Here is a 20,313-nt window from a genome sequence, read left to right as displayed (position 1 = left end):
GAATGGTTTGGGTTGGAAGGGACCTTAGAGACCACCCAGTTCCACCCCCCTGCCATGGGCAGGGACACCTCCCACCAGACCAGGTTGCCCAAAGCCCCATCCAGTCTGGCCCTGAGCACCTCCAGGGATGGGGCAGCCACAGCTTCTCTGGGCAGCCTGTGCCAGGGCCACCTACCACTGAAGTCTACCTGTACATAAATGCAATCCAAGGAGTGCTGGTAACTGAACTGAGAATTTCTAAACTAAATTTATTAATATGAAGATTTTTTTTCAACTATACTATACTACCTATGCAATGGATAGGAAATGTCAGGATTTTTTTCCTAACTGTAGGAAGTAACAGTTTATGCAAGAAATACAAATTTACCAATACAAAGAAACAAATCACTCCCCTGCACTCAGTAAGCAGAACACGCCCCTGTTGTGGCAGCGATACGGTTGCCTGTAGCCACCGCAGTGTTGTAAATGGGTGCGGTAACCCAGGAAGCTGCAAGTGACGAAGTGATGAGAAACCCAGCGAAGCGTTCAGCTGTAAGCTGTCCTCTACCACAGCACACCAGGAGTACACGTACAGCCACAGGTCGCCCATAACAAGTCATCTTCTTCTGCATGATGTTGTGCTGGGTCTGGCTGGGATGGAGTCACCTTTCCCTGCAGCAGCCCATACAGTGCTGTGCTCTGCACGTGTAGCTAGAACAGCAGTGGTATCACACCGGGGTTGTGTCTGCTGCTGCACAATACTGGCACCGCATCAGGACTCCCTCCAAAACCTCTCCAACGGAAAACTCTGAGGTATTTATAGATACTTTTATAAAAAGGCAAAAGCAGACATTTTGATATCAGGTAGGAAGCAAAGGGTTATTTAAAACTGTTTAATTACATGTTTCAGGTAAGCACAGACAATACAGTAGGTTCCCCACCACTGAATATTTACATTCTTTTTGCTAGGCTTGAGCTGTTCATTAGGAGTCTCTCTCAATCAACATCCTTGCTCAATCACTTTTGCTGCAAAGAAGGGTACTGGAATAGAACTATTGTAGGAAACTTCATTTCACCAAGGCATGATTTTGTGTGTGTGTTTTGTTTTTTGTGATTTTTTTTCCTCCTTAAAGAATCATCTACTAGCAGTTCAAGATACTTTGGGAGAATTCTGGCTTCCAAGAATGACCTGAAGAATGCATTGAAATTGAGCAGTGTGTTGAAGTCCTGGAAATACTTAAATCAATACCAATACGCATGTTGTAGAGCTGGAATTCTCTTTTCCCACTGGCACTGCCATCGATGCGTCGTTTCTGTTAGGACAGTTTTACACCAATTTTGTTTTGTTCTTTTTTCATTAGCCTTTGGGCCTCTTTCTCCATCTTCTTTCGCTGTTGTTCTGCTGCTCTTTTTTCCCTTTCTGCTATCTTCTGTTGCCTGTAATTAGAGAAAAAATGAACTGCTAAAAAAAACAGGAGTCCAATTTTCAGCATAGTCAATAACTAGCTTATTATAACTAATAGAAAACAGAGCCTCAGTCGACTGTAGTTAGGTTCAGAACAGTTACTCTTTGGTCACGCTAAAGGTCTTTTCTCAGGTTAATCTAGTCTTAGGCAGTAATATTCCTTCAAATATCACAGATTCATAAAGGTTGGAAAAGACCTCCAAGATCATCTGGTCCAACCACCCCCCTAAGATTTACAATCTGAAAGTCACTCAGTTCTCAAAGATTCAGGAGAATTAGTGCAAGTATTGGGCAATTGTAAGGCCCAACACTAATTAGAAAAAAAATAATCTAGTGCTACAACAACAAGATGACCTGTCTGTTCAAATTCAGACCAACACAATTTGACTCATCTAGAACACGGAGTTCTGCCCCTCCTTTTCCTCAGCAGAGGCATCAGTAGCTGTCCTCCTTATAATGCAAGTGCTATGAACATTTTCCATGTAACCAAGTGAGATGGGAACTTTTAACATTCCTTTTCACTTGCTCAGGATCCGTGCTGTACTCTATTGCTCAGGGACACATTATAGTGCTCATATTCCAAGTGACACATGGCAGCTCGCTCCTGTACTTCATAATCAGCAATAGAAAAGTGTTCAGAGGCCACTCCTGCTTTGCATTCAGCTTACTAGGTATTTAAAAAAAAATTGCCATGCTGCCTGCAAGCTGACTTAAAAATAAAAAATGGAGCCTCATTAATTTGAAAAGGAGAAATTTAACAGGTTCAGTAAGAATAAAGAATAGCTCATTATAAGAGAATAAAGAAGTCTAATTGGCAAGAGAATAAGGAGTTAACTTTCAACACGTTATTTGTGCATGTCCACTCGAGTCTGTAAAACATTCAGAATTAAAAACTATCATAGAATCATAAAGGTTGGAAAAGACCTCCAAGATCACCTGGTCCAACCATCCCCCTACCACCAACATCACCCACCAAACCATGTCCCTAAGCACCACGTCCAACCTTTCCTTGAACACCCCCAGGGACGGTGACTCCACCACCTCCCTGGGCAACCTGTCCCAATGCCTGACTGCTCTTTCTGAGAAGAAATGTCTCCTCATTTCCAACCTGAACCTCCCCTGAAAAAGAATCCTCACCTGAGGCAACTTTCTTTGGTAAATTGTCAACTATGGGCAAACTGTGCACATAAAGCAAAATATTTGAGGTACAAGACTACACATTATCTTTGTATTGGACGGTGGTAGGAGATGAACTGTACTTAATACCTCCACAGTTTCATTTGACAGATTATTAATGGCTAGAAGTTTTGCTATCCTCTAATACACCACTCTGCTGTCATGGAAGAATGAAATCAATCATTTACATCAGAATCTACCTCCCATTTCTACTGAAGTTAATGGAAGCCCAAATTTATTTTATTTTGTACTTTTTTTTTTTATTTCCCATACCTCTGAACTGATGCAGAAGAGGGTAAAAAGCACAGAGAGACAGTGCAGTTCCAAAAAGATTCAGTGGAGTTAAAAGAAAAAAAGGCCACAAGAGGTGTTAAGCAATTTTGCTATTCACTTGCTATTGTGAAATAAGGAAATTTATAGCAGATCATGTTTCTTCCCCCCGTATAAGCTGTACAACACAGAACACTGCACAGTGAAGATTCCTGTAAGTGGTTTCCATGCCCTCTACTGGCTGAGTGATTTTATTGGACATAAGTCCAAATGAGAAGAGATCTTTGTGTCATCTCAGACAGAGGTACTGAAGTCACCAGAAAATACATACAAGTAGCTTACCACAGAAGTGATTACCTTTTACTGCTCTTTTACTTGGTCATTCTTCAAAACACTAGTATCTATTCCAAACTTTTTACTTATTTTCAATATAAAGTTACTACAACCTTTCGAGCTCAGAAAGGTTCAATTTCTCAATAAAGAGCCTATGACAAACTACAGCCACATCTGACTCACTTATTCTGGGCTCCAACGCAAGGAGTTCAGCAGAGTTTGGATGGAACGATACCAGTCATTTAAACCAGAAAAGTATTCATTATTGATGCCAGTCTTGCTTTGCACTGCTAACACTAGTTACGTCCAAAAAAACCTAAACCTCTCTCATTGGTTAGCAGAACACTAATTATAACCAGAACAGTCATCAGACATTCCACTGGTTGTGTGTGTTTGTTTTTTTCTTACTGTATGCATTTTGAAAAACTACAAAGAATGATTTCATTTCACTTTTTTTTTTAAATTTCCTTCAACACAATTAAAGAGTACAAAAAATACTCTCACACATTGGATGTTTTACGATTAGCTACTTATTAAAGCAAGGACCATTTATGTTAACTGTTCCCACTGGGGAAAAAAAAAAAAACCGAACACTTCATTGGTATTAGAAAGTCTAAAGGTACATACAGGTATCTACAATTTGCAGCAGCGAAGTTCTACCTAACTTCAAATAATTGTAAAGAAAAATGAAAATCCAGCTTTCATCCACCACGCTGATTTGTCACTGACTGGAAGATTTCAGCGCTACCAGCCCAGAACTTGCTGGGGAGTGGGCAAGAAACAGACTCCAAGAACTGCTCAGACAACGGTGGCTTACTCCTCAGCACTGTCTTCCAGCACGCTTGGATTTCCAGGAAGCATTTGGCTTACTACACATGCTTATTTCAACTATTGTGGTGCACATTAAGTCACCAGGGAGAACACAGGATACAGTCTGCCCTGCTATTAAGAGGCCACAGCCCGTTTTTGCATGATTGAGCAGCACTCCATTGCTACAGAAAAATTATTCCAGTCTGAGACACTGCTGAATACTGACTGAGCACCAACAGGTACCCAGACACAGCTGGCTGAGGGAGATTCTTACTTTTTCTACACACACCATCCTCAGTAAGCGCTGCTGGAGCAGAATCAGCATCAGCATTCTGGAGAATCAGGGAGGCTGCTCACCAACTAGCATCTGAAATCTTCAGATTATTTTGTAGATCATGCTGCAGTCTCTACAGCACTAAGAACAGACACCAGATCACTCCCTTACTACACAATCTGCTGAAAAAACAGAGCCAGGCCTATCAAGTACTATACTGAAGTTTTATGTCAAAAGTTAGATGTTAATCCCACCACAGATACCTACTGCAAGAGAGACTGTAAGCCCGGAAGGCGTTTCCTACCAATCTTGCTAAGTATCAGCCAGCATTTACCACAGTTAAAGAAAACCACTGTAATTTGATGCGTCCTGAATAAAACAAAGGTTTTACTTCACACAGCTGGGGTACAACTCAGACAATGATCAGTTGTGCTGAGGTTGCCATTCATAGTAGGCCAAGAGATATGTAATACAGACAGTTACAGTTCTAATCGTGCTCTGTTCACTTGAAATATTTGGACACATTCATCCCTACTAAAGCAAGTAAAGTTCAACACTTTTTAGTGGGGCAGAGGAGGAAGCCTCTGAAAATTAACCACTTGAGCTGAAGTCTTTCCATAGTAAAAATATGTCAGGCCAAAAGCTTCAGAACAGCTTCTACCAAATAAGATAATTTGAAAAACAGAGCTGAAGGAAAACTCCACTGCTATTCCTATGTAAGTGACTCCTCTCACTAAGTATTCTAAAGCACAAAACTGACAATTGGCAGAAAATATACCTTTGACCATCCCAAGAAAATCCACTGCACAGGCAATTTCACACTCCAGAAATAAACATACATGCACTCCCTAGATTACTACTACCTAATTTCTGTAAGAAGTCCACGCTCGGGAAAGCTTCAGTACTTGTTTTTATAGTCTTAAAAACAAGATCTTTAATGGAATGTGGTAAGGGTTCAGTAAAACACAATGCAGCCTCTGCAGTTAGCAAAAGCAGTGGCATTTCCCAATTCAAAATAAGCAGGATTTTTCATTGTCTTTCATTTTCTTTGTCTGGTGCATCACAGGTTGAATCTCAATAGATTGCACTTCTGAGATTAAAGATCTTACTGAGTCTATTGATGTTCTTTAAAGGCACTATCCCTGGAACAAAAACAACCCAAAGAAACAACATTCAGATATATCACATAGCTTCTGTGATACAGACTTGAAACAGTTTCAGTAATAACACTAAAAACAAAAAAACAACTAATCAGATATTAACCAGAATGTCAATGTAAGTTTGACAGCATTAGAATTGGTTGAATTTATCATCCACCACTAACGCATCAAAAGTATGCTTCTGATGTATGACTTCCCTCTTGTCTTACTCTACTGTTGGAAAGTACATTTTCCCAAATAATGGTACAATAAATAGCTCTACAGGATCTTCTTTCTGGAAAAAAAATACCTTTTTTCTTTAAAGAATTCACCGGCTTAGAATGATTTTTAAAAACATCATGTCTTTATTTCCCACTGTCACTATTGTCTCACTGAAGCCATAGATTTGTGATTTTCTGAGTAGAATGAGAGCAGGTTAGGAAGCTGAAGCGATCTGAGGCAGGTTATCTGATCATGCAGCAAGCACCTAAAGTTTGATAAAACCTTGAAATGAAACAGGTTAACGTAAGTCACTGCCAACTCAAATCATCGCATGCAATTAGCTTCAACTCAACCAGCACCTTGCTACCATTTGTACTTCTTCAACTTCTTAAAATGGAAAAGAAGAACAAAACAGATGAGGTATTCACACTAATTTTGTGAGGCACTGAGAATGACAGAAGTGCTGCAGAAAACAAACCTGCACTTGATTCTTTTGCATAAAAGTTTTTGTAGTGCTACGTTATTTTCATTTACCTAAGAACTTCTTCTGCCTGCCAGGCAGCATCTTCTTCTTCTTCCCAGGCATTAGTATTTTCTTGCCAAGTATCCAAGTCTCCCAGTTCAGGCTGGAACAAAACAAGAAAAACTCTACTCATGTGGAAAAAAAAAATAGATAAAAACACTTATTTTTAACCCTGGTACTTCAGACTTCCAGAAACATCTGAGATATGACAGTACTTCTCAGTTTATTGTTCATGTTCTAATACTGACTTTTTGCCTTTATATTTGTTAGTATAGATTTTTAGATCCTGTTGCTGGAGAACAAAGGAAAGAAGGAAGTACTAGAGTGCATTTTTAGGAAGGAGAAGACAAGCCGAGCAGGTGAACTGAGAAGACTGTATTAAAAATTTCTGGAAGTTGCATGGACAGACCAACGTTATTCCCTGAATGCTGTTTTTACTCACTAGATCCCTTTTCCAAATTATTTTCATTATGACAGTCTAAGGAAGTGTTATGACCATTCTGTACTGCTCTCTGCCTAGACCACTTTGTGCAGTACATTAAACAAAGCACTGTTAAAGAAGGCAAAAAGGAAGAAAAAATGAGCATCTCCCTCTAACAGCCAGGCTGTTGCATAGCCAGGCTATTTAGCAAGGACTAAAGAGCAAAAATTAGGAGACTCTTAGAAGACAAGCTCTATGCAAAGAGGAGGGAGAAGCAGAAAGTTAAATATGGGTTCAAGATTACAAAGCAAAGAAAACCCACAGACTTCCTAGAAAAAAACAAAAAAAAACAAAAAAAACTTTTGTTAGGAACTTACTGTGTAGAGTCCAAAACACATGTAAGCCATTGGCTTACAAGATTTGCTAGTATACAGGTGCTTGGAAGCTTCCTACCTTTTAACCACTGATCTGTTAAGCTTCACAGTCAAATAAATAAACTAGAATTAGATCAATTACTTCATTACTTTGAACCACACACTCAATTTTAAAATAATTTATATTATTCCACAACTATTGCTCTTGCTCTCCACAACATATATCTTAGGCAGATTATTCCTTCTCCTAAGGAACTCATTTACCTGTCAAATAAAGATCAATACTTAGAGCATACTTACAGACTGATGAATAAAAGGAATATCTTGTGTAGCTGCTAATCTGCTAGAGAATCCCGTGTTTCCCTCTGGAATCCCAAAATTTAAAGGTTCTCGTTTTTTAATAACTATCTGAAAATATTCAAAAAAGGAACAAAAAGAGAGGTCAAAGCACTGTGACAACCTATGACTGTATCAAAACACAGAAAGGGCACAAAAAATGACAGATCCAATAGCCACATCTCCCAGTATTCACCTGAGCTACCAATTACATGAGGTATTCCTTGGAGAAACCCTGCTTCCATGAGAGGAAAGTAAGATACTACTCCTGAAGGTAGCGCTGTCTGGACAGCTGTACTGCTTTGGAACACGAGCTATTCCAGGTACTTCAACAGCACAGCTGTGCAGATAACCTAAGCTTCAGTAGTTGAAATGCAACTCACTGTCACATCAACTGATAAAGCTCTGTGCTAATTTGGCTGAAAAACGTGCACTAATGCTTCTCCTGAAAGGCAAGTTAACAGGCTTAACACAGTAGCTAAGATCGTGTATCCCTTATCTGTCTTGACCTCAAGACATGAGCTTACTCAGTTGTTTTGTTTAGCCTACTTTAAGCCCCTGCTGCTTCCAAAAGACGTAGATCCCCCATTTCACTGACTGTACAAACACGAGTGCAATGCAAGAAAGCAAACAGGACTAGACCGTCTCGTTTGGCAATGGCAGGTGTGGTTATTTGACTGAAATTCCATTTGCACACATTGTAGATATGAGCAGGAACACAAAAGGATTCCACCTCAGATCTTGGAGTTCATATTGAGCCCCGACACTGTGGAACTGCAAATACAAATTCGTATTTACAGGTTGGTAACACGGCCAAGTTAGCAGCAATGGTCTTTATGGTGCCTGCAGTCAACCCTAGAGTTGTGTTTACACTAAACCAGTACAGCAGTATTCAAGCAGCACGGATTCTTCCTGAGTGTTATGCTATACCAGAAGCTCAATCCATTAAGAGAAAACGCCATTAGAAACAAAGGAGAAATCCACCTATCCCCCAGTCCTCCTCTGCCCCCCAGATTTTGTGAGACTCTAATCCACACAATCTTGCAGACCCCAAATATACACAAAATTGAACCCACTAACATCTCCAGTTCATAGGAGCACCAGAGAATTAAGGTTGGAAGGGGCCTCAAGGGTGTCCAGATGAATCTCTGGCTCAAAGCACAGTCAGCTCTGAGGCTGACAAAGGTACGCAGGGGTCTTGATGGAGACTGGACTACTCTGGGCAACCTGTTCCAGTCCTTGACTACTTTCATGGTGCAAAAGGTTTTCCAATCGACTCAAAGCCCTGTAGGTATCCAACTGGAATATTTCCACATGGAAACAAAACTTGCAATTACCAGAAGTTTAATTAGAAAAAGTTCACGGATTTAAAACTACTGTGGAGATACCCATCTGTTTTTTCTCCAAATATCTGATCTTTGAAAAGCAAGCTATTTTGAAATATCAGCTCCCTAATACCACTCACCCCAACACAGCTTGGTAAAACAAGTACCCACTGCTTTCTGAGGCAGCAGTGTTGCTACATCAAACATCAGTACGGGCAGGACAACGAATGTCTCTGTTCAAATAACAAAGAGGTACGAGCACAAGTGTCTTAGTGCAATGGTTCTATTTTCAGAATTAAAAGTGAGGTGAGGGTTCTCACATTTATACTTCCTAGAACATTTAGACTATGAAGTTCACCATAAATTTCCAAGAACTGTAAGACTAGCGATGTAAACACGAACCGGTATCACATTTGGTAAGGTCTGAAAGTCACCATTTTAATCAGCCAGGTTAGACTAGACATCAGCATCTATTCTCATTTCAACAGGACAGCATAATTTTGCCTGAAGCACTATCTGTAGGTTGCCAATTTACTTATAACCTATATTAAAGCATAGAAAGCCCTCAGTAAGTATAGTTGAAAGCTCAATACCTACTTTTTGAGTTTTTCTTATAGTTGGTGTCATATCTTTGAAATAATCAGGTTCCATTTGTTCCAAAGGGTTTTGCTGAGCTGCCACATTACCATTGCCACCTTCAATCTTTACACTGGTGGGCGCATCCTCATCCCATGAAGACCAGTCTTCTACTTCTGGCTATAGAAGTGAATGGTACAAATTAATTTCACATAAAAATGTGTCTTACTGTATCTTGCTACGACAAGATAACTGGTATGATCACTCTGTTAAGTAATTATTAAGTTACCTACCACTGAAGCAATTACCTGTTTGGGAACAGATGAATAATCCACTGTGGTTGGCAAAGTTATTTGGTCTCCACTTAACTTTCGCCCTCTTCCAGACCTGAAAGAAAAACGTAGGATTCCTCCAAGCTCTGAAAACATGACCACTAAGTTTAAAAAAAAAAAAAAAAAGGAAGTCTGAGAACAGCACTGCTGCAAGTAGTCTGGCTAAAACATTAAGTGCTTAAACTACCTCAGCACTGTCTACTGCTAGTAAGAGAGCCTGCTAAACAAAGGACTCTCATCATGAATTTAAAGCGGGGTTCACACGAATTTCAAAGCACCATTTACTGTTCACGTTTCTTAAAGAGTTGCTCCTCCTCGGTTTCTATGCTAGTTTGAAAAGCATGAATTAAATCAGCTATTTGCATATAGTCAGTTACAGTTTTTAGATTCTCAATTCTAAAGAAGCAAACACTACCGATCTCTATTAGCTCAAAGATAACCATTTCCACTGGAAACCGAGAAATTCTGCTATTGGCCTGAGGCGTTAAGCTGCGTTTAACAAATCGTTTGTTGAGCTGTTCGATTTGAAAGCCCCTCAAAGCATTTTTCCTTTGAAGTCTAAAGAGAGGTAGCACAAGATTATGCAAGTCAACAGCTTCTGCTCAATACATGCTTCTACTTAAAGAACAGTGTTGCAGTGAAAGTGTTCCAGCAACTGTATCAATTTTAATTGAAGACAAACACTATTGCATTGCTAATAATGCAAATATTTACTTAATGACATTAAAAAAAATCACAATAACAATTAAAATATTTTTAGCTGACATTTGCTGTATCTTAAAAGCTTTTAACACAAGAGAATGAATTTGAGACTGACACTCGTGTTCTCCCCACGTCAGCTCCTATATCAAGACAGTCACCTAACTGACCTTGGACCTTGATAGCTTGGAAGAACAAAGACATGTTTATTGATACTGATGAGAATGCCACAGGGAACTGCCACTTGGAGTTCACGTCCATTATTTTTATTATTATAGAACATTCCACCACCACATCAGAACAGCTGAATTGCTTGTAATACAAGGTCCATTGCACACTGGTGAGTGACTAGGTTATTTTTTTCCTACTTTTGGCCCAAATGATACCTCCTTAGGAAAGATCAGGTGCTATCATCAAATTTTCACTTCATATAATCAACTCTAGCCCATTTAGAAACTGTTCCTTTAAAAACAACATAGTTTAGTTCACTTGCAAGAAGTCTTCAAGAGAAAGCAAATCTTAGTTGCTTCAGATTTTTAAGACTGAAACTTACAGCTGTCTAAGTCTGGAAGTCTCTACAATGTTAAGAAATTAAAATAAATGTAGCTCAGAAAAAGCTATTACTAAGTACAAGGTAACCAAGATAGGGGACAGAATTCTAAATTCTATCCTATGTAGTACATATGCATAGGTTCAATCTTCAAGCAGGTTCCGTTATAAAAGACTACTTAGGCAACCAAATTTAAGCACAATTTTCAGATTATATCCTTGAAAAAAATGAAGTCTTCATACAAAAGGTAATCTACTACTGCGGTGTCAACAATGACAAAAATGTCATTGTTGTAGGCCTGTTTGACTTACATATGCAGTCATATGAGACCTGTTTTAATCTTCCCTTCACATAAAAATATTTAACGAACTTGACGCTAGGTTCTGTAACAGGCAAAAAGAAAAACAAAGCCCCCTCAAACACATTAGAAACTTCTGATACTTGGGCTGACTAGATTTTGTTGATGTCTCTAACAGAAACCCAAGCCTGGAAACAGCTGCTTCCCAACCATCATTAGACAGACACTGATCACTGCTCTGAAGGCCAAATGTCTCAATGCTTCTTGGTTTTGTTTATCTATAATAATTAGCAGCATCCAGATTTGTCAGCAGGATGAAGGTTGTAAACGGAATGAAATTTCACCTTATTTTGTATTTATACCTGTTGTTTGCTGGAAACAGTGGATTCAAGCAGGCTGCTGTTCATCAAAAAAGAAAGTTAACTGAAAAATGCCAAGTGCTATGCATAGGCTTTATGCTGACTGGAGAGATGCACAGTCTCTACAGGCACTTGTTTAAATTAAAAACTGAAATGTGTAATCCAAATAAGTACCAGCTCATATCCATCAAATTAAAATTCACATTTAATTAATCACATTTGCTGGTTACCAAGCTTACTCATATGCAGGGGTGCATTATAAGAAAACAAAATTTATTAAACTATGCTTTGCAGCTGACATTAAAATGAAGAACTCTCTGTGGTTAACGGACCGAACTAACTTGATCAACTCACTTGCTTATGTGAAAGTTTTAAAATTTTCATTCCTTCAACTAACTGTTATTAAGAGAAGAAAAATTCTCCTACTTTTTGCTCCCAACCAGTTCCTCGCCTGTTCACTGCAATGATTTAGTTCATTCAGAAATTGAAAAAGAAGAAAATTGTTTATTAGGTGCAGTGACAGTACTGTTTATAAAAGATACCTTAACACTTTGATTAAGGGTCCACATATTACAGAAACTTATATAAAAATATATATTACAGAAATCATACCAACTCAGTGTTTTGACTTCTTTAAGAACCTGAATGGCAAGTATTCTTAATTTAATTTAGTATTCAAATCACAAAACTAAAGCTGACAGCTATTAAGTTGTATGCAGCATTAAAATGCATCTTTTTAAAACTTCAACAAATGTGGAGTGAATTTACCAACAACGAACTGAAAGCTTCCTCTTATTCATACAATGAGCAAAGGTGAACAGGACAAAAAACAATTCAGATGCTATTTTGTGTCTACCACATACTCTGCATATGCTTTAATCTCAGTGGCAAGGTAGTAGTTATCATACACAAAAGAAGAATACATTTCTTCAGACTGCTAATTGTTTAAATAAAACAACATCCTGTAAGGGTGATGAGAAGAAAAAGTAGTCCAGAAGATGGCACAGTATCTGAGAAGATCAGCATCAGGTACTGTTGAATCCTACTAATATATAACCATAAATCTGGATATATAGATAGATAGATACAGATGTGTGGGGTTTTTTTGTCCTTTTTTTTTTGTAATGCTTCTGGATACTACCCCTGTGTTCATGAATTTACAACTCAAAAGAACACTGAGTGTTTTTGCTTTCTCTTGTAAGTTGTAAGATGTTCATTAAAAAAAAAAGGGAAAAAAAAGCAGTTCTCTGAAACTAATCACTGTCCTCTAAACATTTGTATGAACCTTTAGCAGGCAGAAGAACCTAGTCTCAAGCATCTCAAGCAACTGTTTCTTGACCAAGCAGGACGAGAATGAGTTATATTTACAATGAAAGCCTACTGACTGATGACTGGGTGGATGCTGCCATTAAGTGAACCTCTTAAAAACAAAATATTACTTGCCAAATCCTTTTTAAAAAAATCGTGAACAGTTTTTAGTCACTTGACAGAGGATAACGTTAAAAGGCAATTTTTAAACCCTGTCATAGCTGTTCAGAAAACAATCCCCACTAGAGCTATCATAACACAAAAATACACGGACTCACAATTGCACTACACAGACTTTTGAACTCCGCAGGAATATGCAGATTAAAGAGTGAATTTGACTTATTTTGTATCCTTCTTGATTGTTTTGCAATCAGTAGCAAAACCAGAATTAGGAAAAGAGGTGGGTATGTGTTGGGGAGAAAGAAAAAAGAGAAAAAACTTGTAATTAAACCAGAAAAGGTAACCAAATTAAGACATGTTTACCTGCATATTAACTTTTTAATAAAAGAAAGCACAGCTGCCAGGCAAGTACAGATTTTAAAGAGCCGAAACTGTGTTATGGCCATGATGAGAAACCCTTCCTGCAAAAGAAAAAAAAAAAAGTTAGATGTAGAGCATCATATATCTTTATAGCCCTTAAAGCCAATTTCCTTAGTTGCTCATAAACAGGGAGCATTCTGTGAAGCTACATTCATGCAAGAAAAGAGAGGAGGTACCTAGAGCAGAGACTCTACCCGCCTACTATCTGGACATTTCACTGATGTAAAAAATGCAAGCACCTCATGTGTACAGCCTTTAAAAAAAAACAGCACATAATCATAGATAAAGACACAATTAAAAGCACTTTTAAAGTGCCAATCAGTTGTGGTGACTGATCTATTTTAGACGCTAACAATGCAAGGAGAAAGGAATTATGACCGGTAAGAAGCTCACACCTCCTTGCGCAAACCTTGCATATGCAAATTATCAATGTACATGAAATCAGCATTAAGTCAAAACCTAAAAGTGGTTGTTTGAAGTTTCCAGTGATTTTAACTGGAGATGTGTGATGAGAACCAACATTTTATTTTAGTGACCAATGTCACTGAAAGATCATCAGGGAAGAAGGATCCTGTTCACACTACGTGCGCTACAGGACAAGTTAATCCCCTGGATACATCAATGCTCCTGTGACAGCCCAGATCATGCTAACAAACCCAGATAAGCAAAAATTGATCTTCAGCTGAAACCACCAATGCTGGTTGCTATTTTTCAGCATCAATTAGAGAATTTAGGTAATTCATATTCAACATATCACATTTATTCCAACAGGTCCCCTCAAATAGGTACAGACCCAGTTTGAATAATAAACTGTAATTCAAGGATCCCTTTTCTTTCTTCTATAGGTGAACATCTCAGAGTAAGGAAGAAGAGGTTAGGCTTCACAACTAGCTTTTAATTATATACAGCTACACTTGTAACAACATTTTCTGATGCCAGTTTAACATACCTCCTGGTGAGAAGAGAAGGCAGCCCTGTGACATTTTCCTCAGGCCATGAGTATTCCATGGAAGGACAGCTTGATTTCAAATATGCTATGGCATTTAAATCACTTTTTATATTCCAGGCTTTAAGTTAGGAAGAGTCAGGAAGGTGGGTCATTAGGTAGGCTGCTCCAATACTGCCCTGAGGATTTTATTAAAAAGTACATCATGGGATTTGTGAGCTTCACGGAGCTTAGATTTACTTTACTGGTGCTCATTTACTAGATAACTAGTATTAAACATAGTAACATGGTGCTGGAAATACTACTTCACGTACAGTCCAGAAAAGGAATTTTTGCTACTGAAAAGTTGTGCAGGGTTACTACTAAGCAAGTGGGTCCTTTTATTGAAAAAAAAAAAAAAAAGGAAGGCTTAAGCCTTTGCATAACCACCAAAATAATTACACCAAATATATAATATAACCACCAAATTACAGGCCATGCTACCAAGCTGTAGCTCAGGAGAAAGGCCCTGTGGGACACACTTCACCTCTACCTCGATGCTGGCCTTGTCTTAATCTCATTTCACAGGAGACTCTTTGTAGAAGAGTGGGTATCAAACGGGCTTTTTACCTAACAGGAACAGGAAACAGTCAAACTTCCCACAAAAAGTAGTGACATCAGACACCAGCCAACACACTTAGCTTTCCGATTTAAAAACAGAACTATCATTTGGTATTGTACTCATGCACTTCCTCACCTTCTGGCATAAGCGATTTGGACAATATCTATGTGACAGGATAATACATCAGTCAAAAATGTGAAGGATTTAGGAACAGTGGAAGCTAGCAAAAAAAACAGCAGACGGCAACTGGATGGATAGCTCTCTATTCTAAAGGTAAAGATTACTGCAAAGGAGCACTTAATTGGCAAAAGAAATTGTTACATTAAAGAGATGCAGCTAAAAGCCATCTACCTGGGATTTCAGGAATGAAGAGCAGGTGACCTGCTGAAATAAGAATAAAGGTATGTCTTTTCTGAAAGGAAGGTTATTTAGAAGCTCATTCCATTCTTCTCCATCAGAATTCACTCTTTTATTGGCTTAGGGGTCAGAGGGAGTTAGTAGCAAAGTTACTCAACACTTCAAAGAATAAAGCAACTTTCCTACTTTCCTACTGTTTAGCCTACTGAACTGCCAAACCAGACAGTCCAGGCAGATCCTAAATTTAAAAACAAAACAAAACACCCTACTGATTGAAAAGATTGTTTTAGGAAGCACTACTACTCAAAAATTTCTAGACTCAATATTATTTTTCCCTAAGTTTTAAGAAAAAAGAAAAAAAAACACAATCCACAAGGACAGTCTAGCTCACAATTTCTTGAAGTTCACTGCTGACAAGTGTTTGTTAGTCACCAGAAATTATTGCATTTTCCCCAGGGCATTCCTATACGTGGCAGCACACACTTCCAATATCACCCACACGCCTGTTCAGCAGGGTTCAACAGCTCCCTTCATTCCCCACACCGCTCAGGTGACTCCTTGCTCCACTTCCTATGTGCCACGCAGGAACTGCAGCGTTATATTGAAGGAGGGCGAGACACAGCCACATGCTGCACGCGTGTGTTTGAGCTGCGTTCCACTTTAACTACGGCAGCATCAAGCCCTTCAAGACAGCAAGTATCATTTTGCTTTCTTCTGCTCTAAGCTTTGATTGTAACCTCCCCAATTAAGTTAAGCCCTGTGCTCAAAGTCGTCAGATCCACAGCCAGAGTTCTGGCAACAGCAAGGAATCACTAGACATTGTACTGCCAGCAATCACCCAGCTTTAAAAGGTACTTTTATCAGTGTATCTAGTTTTTCTACAGCTAATTAAGATGTGAAGCAATGCATATGCATTAATTTTGGCAATATGCTAAACGTTAGGTAAAAAGAATCTTAAACCAAGTACTTGGTTCAAGATTAGGGCACGTCAAGCATTCCCTGCCAGACATCTAAAACAGCACTTGGAGCATTTGTGTTACTGCATTTTCTGAGTTTAGTGCAAACTGAATTCACCTGACAACATGACACGAGACTTGTTAGGTAAAACAAGGTGTCCCTTCTATTTCTGTTGTCAGTCCTTTTCCAGCCAAGGGAAGAAGAGATGCACAGCCACGTAGAGCACTGAGACAGAACACAGAGTGGCAGTGCTCCAGCAAGAATACTCGAACATTTCTTAACAGATGGAGGCAGAGGTGAAACACTGGACTAGAATTCAAAAAATCTGATAACCTGTCAGCCTGACACAGCTTTGCATGTATCACGCCCCATGCCTCAGCTTCCCATTTGCAACATGTAATAGTTTTCCTTCTCCCATTAACATTGCCTCAAATGTATAACATTTATCAGACTTTCTGTCAACTAACTTTTAAGCTCCATTGCAATAGATAGAAGTAAGTGAATCAGGACATGAACCCTAATTAATCTAATTTTAGCAGTCAGTGCAACAATTTTGTAAAAGTTACCACATCTAGCAAGAGTTTGACTCATGTAGCTCATCCTGCTTTCTACTGGTAAGAAGTTACAGCAATTGCTCACATGGAAGTTGTGTACCAAAAAGATTAGAGCATGGTAGCAGCAAGACATTGAACACAGAGACAAGTGAGAAGCCCAAGGCAACTTAGCCCTAGAAACATTTTATGGATCAATAAAGGAAATACAGGGAAGGCAGGGAAAGTTCAGAAATGTATTGAAACACTTTTACACTGCGCTCAGCTTGCAGCGGCGTTAGAGCTCCTGGCAACTCGGACCTCGCTGGCACCAGCCTGCGGCACACACCGACCAGCTGAGTATGTGAACTAAGGTGCAAGAGACAAAATGCTCACTGGCCATCACCGTGCAACGAGCACCTCGTCGTCTGCAGGAGCACTTCCTCTTTTATACCTAATTGCACACACAAACACTACTTAAGCAATATCTCAAGAGACAGAGCCAATTCTAAAACAAAGTCACTTTCTGGCACTCAAATGGTTTTAAAGACTTAAGTTTTTTTTCCTCTTACTGAACTCACGTCCTTCCAACAGTTAAAACGATGTCAGAAGATTAATATTAAAGGACACCTATCCTCTCCTCTGTTGCTCCCATGTTCTACTTGTAATGCTGACTGACTTGTGCTGTGTCGTTTTCTTGAGATATCATCACCTTCTGAATGGAATTTCTGTCTCGAATTACCACTGCTTTGTGAGTTGATTGCACATTCTTTCACATCAGCTCATCTGTGACTCTGCAATGAATACATGAAGACACCTTGGAAACAGTAGCTTTTCCTTGCATTAAATACAGCTAATTAAATAGCCAAGGGAAGAAGTCTAAATCAAAATTAAAAATAACTTGACTGAAACTGATCGTTTCCCCACCAACAACATGTTTACATGAGTAACCACAAAAAACCTCCTAAGGCAAAATGAGACATCCATTTCCTGGTACAGAAGACTAATGTGCCCTTGGGTACTCACACGTGTCAGCCCCAAAACTCCACAAGAGCACCAGCGAACCAGCATGTCTGCGCTAGAACAAACAGATGATAAAAATCAAAAAGCACCATATGATTAGTCCGAAGTTTAAGTGGCAACGATAAGGTTTCTTAGAAGTTCATTTTACATAAAATTTTAAACAAGCAGTGCTACCACATTAGTCTGAAGATGACCAGAGATTTACAGGGAGATGGAACCTTATGAAGATTAGTAAAAAGAGATAAAAAAAAAAGTGTTTCTTTACAAGCACAAAACCCCTCCTCCAAATCGTGTACATTAAAAGATGTACAAAGACATTGACTTTTTAAAACAGCAACGTAATGATTCAGGAGCAGCATTCAGCCAGGTACTGAAAGCCAAAACCAGCATCTCCTGCACTTCAGAGAGTAACCGTGATTCTGTAACCTAATGAAGATGTTCCACTCCCCTCTTCCAGTATGATTTGATCCTTCTTTATTTTTTTTAATTGCTTTACGTAGAAACATAATATTGGGAGCACTGAGGCAGGAGGAAAAAAACAACTAGGCCAACATCTTTACCATTGATTTTGATAAATGGATAGATGAAATGGCAGCATTACGACATTTTGTAGTAGCCATGCTACTATGGCATTAGAAGAGTAGAATCTGTCTACATGCGGGTGGTTACGGGGATGTCCTTAAGGAACTGTAGTTTCAACACTGATGTTCTAAGTTTCAGTGTAAGAACCCTAAATAAGACGTTACGAGGCAGCTGGGAGAAAAGACTACTTTGCCTATGACTTGCGGGAGTGAGACAAGTCATCCAAGGTGTTCAAATGCAAGAAGAGATTTTAAGACAATCTTTTGCAGAGGATACCAAAATTTAAGAAAGAATGTATTTGTCTCTATAAGTAAACACAGAAACTAGCCCTACCTAAATCATTCCTAGACACCTAACTGTTTACAGACTGGAGCTTAAACTTTTCCTTTTTAAACCTACTATCCTGGAGTTGTAAAACTTCTAGACTAGTATCACCTCATCTCACCCCTTCCTCTCGAAGAAGCTGAGTATAGTTCCAATCTTGTTAACGCAAGCTCTTGAAGCTTTCTCTTCTGAACTAGAATGCATCCTGTTTTTTGAGATAGTATTAGTGAAAACAGAAAATATAAGCCCACTGACTAGGTACAGTCATTCTTTGATAATTTGTTATCTATATGTGCTACTGTCTTCTAAAAACAGACACAGAATATAAAGATGGAATCTGTGCAATCCCATGATACTACACTGGTCATATAGGAAGTAACTTTGGTCATATAGGAAACCTTTGACACAGTGCACTACTTCACGTATCTCCCTATGCAGCACTGGAGTTCTCAGACACAGACTTCATGATATCCCAGTTGTGCCACAGTCTTTACTGGTCATGCTGGACTTAAGTTATCTGTATTCACACTGAAAGCCATAAACATAAATTAACGTACTCTTGTTACTACCACAAAATCATCTTGCAAAATCTGGTGTCTCAACAAGCCGCAATACTTCACAGTCGTGACACACTATAGGTCGTGTTGTGTGAGACAGCTTGAAGAAGTCCCTACACAGCTCGCCAGTATTCCCAGAGTAGCCAGGAGGACCATAAAGCAGAACGCTGTGCTATTTTTCATTAGACGTGCCACGGAGGCAGCACGAATCGCTGACCACGAAGCAGCACCCCAGCACCGGCCCAGGGCTGAGCTTTCCGAGGACCGCACAGACACCAGAGGAAGCCGTCCACCTTTGGACTACAGGATCCGGACCCTTTAGAGCTGCACTGCCCAACTTCCACACGGCTCGTTATGCACGCCTGCTGTCAGCACGACCCAAGACTGCGCCCCCGACTCCTCCCGTTTGTCCCAGCCTCTGGGACCCCCCCCCCGGCCCCTTTCCCCGGCCCGGCGGTGCCCGAGGTGGAAGCGGGCACCCCTCCGCCAAATGGCGGCCCCCTTCCCGCTCACCTGCCCCGGCCGGGGGGCCGCCGGGCGCCGAAGCGGCCAAAGCGCAGCCTCCGGCCGCCCCTCATTCAAAGCCTGGCGCTCGCCGCCGCCTCCCGCGCCGCCATCTCGGCCTCCTGTCACCGGGGCGACTGGGCCGCCCCTTCCGGCCGCGCCGCTTCCCCCGGCCCCGCCAACCAGCGCCGCCCGGGCCGCCCGGCTCACGCCGCCCGCGGCTGCTGGAGGAGCGGGGCGGGGCGGGGCGGGTTGACGTGGCCGCCCTGCGGCGCGGAGCCGTGGGGTTGTCCCGGCAGCCGCCCGACCGCCCGGGGTCTGCAGCCCCCTCAGGAGTTGTAGCGGGTTTTTTGTGGCGTCAGGAAGTGTGATAAATAACCCTTATCTGCGTGCCGCCTGTGTGGTCCTAGAGATAGTCCTAGGCGGTTGGCTAGGCTGCTGTGAATGTGGAAGGTGCTAAAAATTTGGCTGAAGTAGCTTCCCGCTGGGTGTTTCTTCAGCTGGTGTTAGCTCAGCTGGGTTGCTCACCTAGAGCTTCAAAAACGGTGTGTGTTCGCCAGCCTGACCCAGATGCAGTTAGTGGCTCGCTGTTGATGTGCAGGATTTGGGTGGAGGAAGATGTT

The 20,313-nt window shown here is 40.3% G+C and overlaps 1 protein-coding gene across 4 annotated transcripts; it reads right to left on the bottom strand.

Annotated features, from left to right (window-relative positions):
* Positions 1-841: 841 nt before the first annotated feature.
* On the bottom strand, positions 842-19,891 carry EBAG9 (estrogen receptor binding site associated antigen 9). Of its 4 annotated transcripts, none has more exons than XM_080582034.1 (8): positions 19,700-19,891; positions 14,259-14,434; positions 13,253-13,350; positions 9,532-9,656; positions 9,245-9,403; positions 7,287-7,394; positions 6,203-6,294; positions 842-1,416 (listed from the first exon to the last, which is right to left on the bottom strand). In XM_080582034.1, the coding sequence occupies exons 4-8, from the start codon at positions 9,649-9,651 to the stop codon at positions 1,296-1,298; spliced, it is 600 nt and encodes a 199-aa protein (XP_080438160.1). In that variant the 5' UTR covers positions 9,652-9,656; positions 13,253-13,350; positions 14,259-14,434; positions 19,700-19,891; the 3' UTR covers positions 842-1,295. The 4 variants fall into 4 exon arrangements, with proteins under 4 accessions (XP_080438160.1, XP_080438159.1, XP_080438161.1 ...); XM_080582033.1 differs by having other exon boundaries at positions 9,532-9,610; positions 19,700-19,889; XM_080582035.1 differs by lacking the exon at positions 14,259-14,434.
* Between the last annotated feature and the right edge of the window lie 422 nt (positions 19,892-20,313).

Source organism: Anser brachyrhynchus, assembly GCF_964034855.1.
Source record: "Anser brachyrhynchus genome assembly, chromosome: 2".
Taxonomy (NCBI): domain Eukaryota; kingdom Metazoa; phylum Chordata; class Aves; order Anseriformes; family Anatidae; genus Anser; species Anser brachyrhynchus.
Note: the sequence above shows the minus strand (reverse complement) of the source record. Positions and strands in the feature narration are given on the sequence as shown.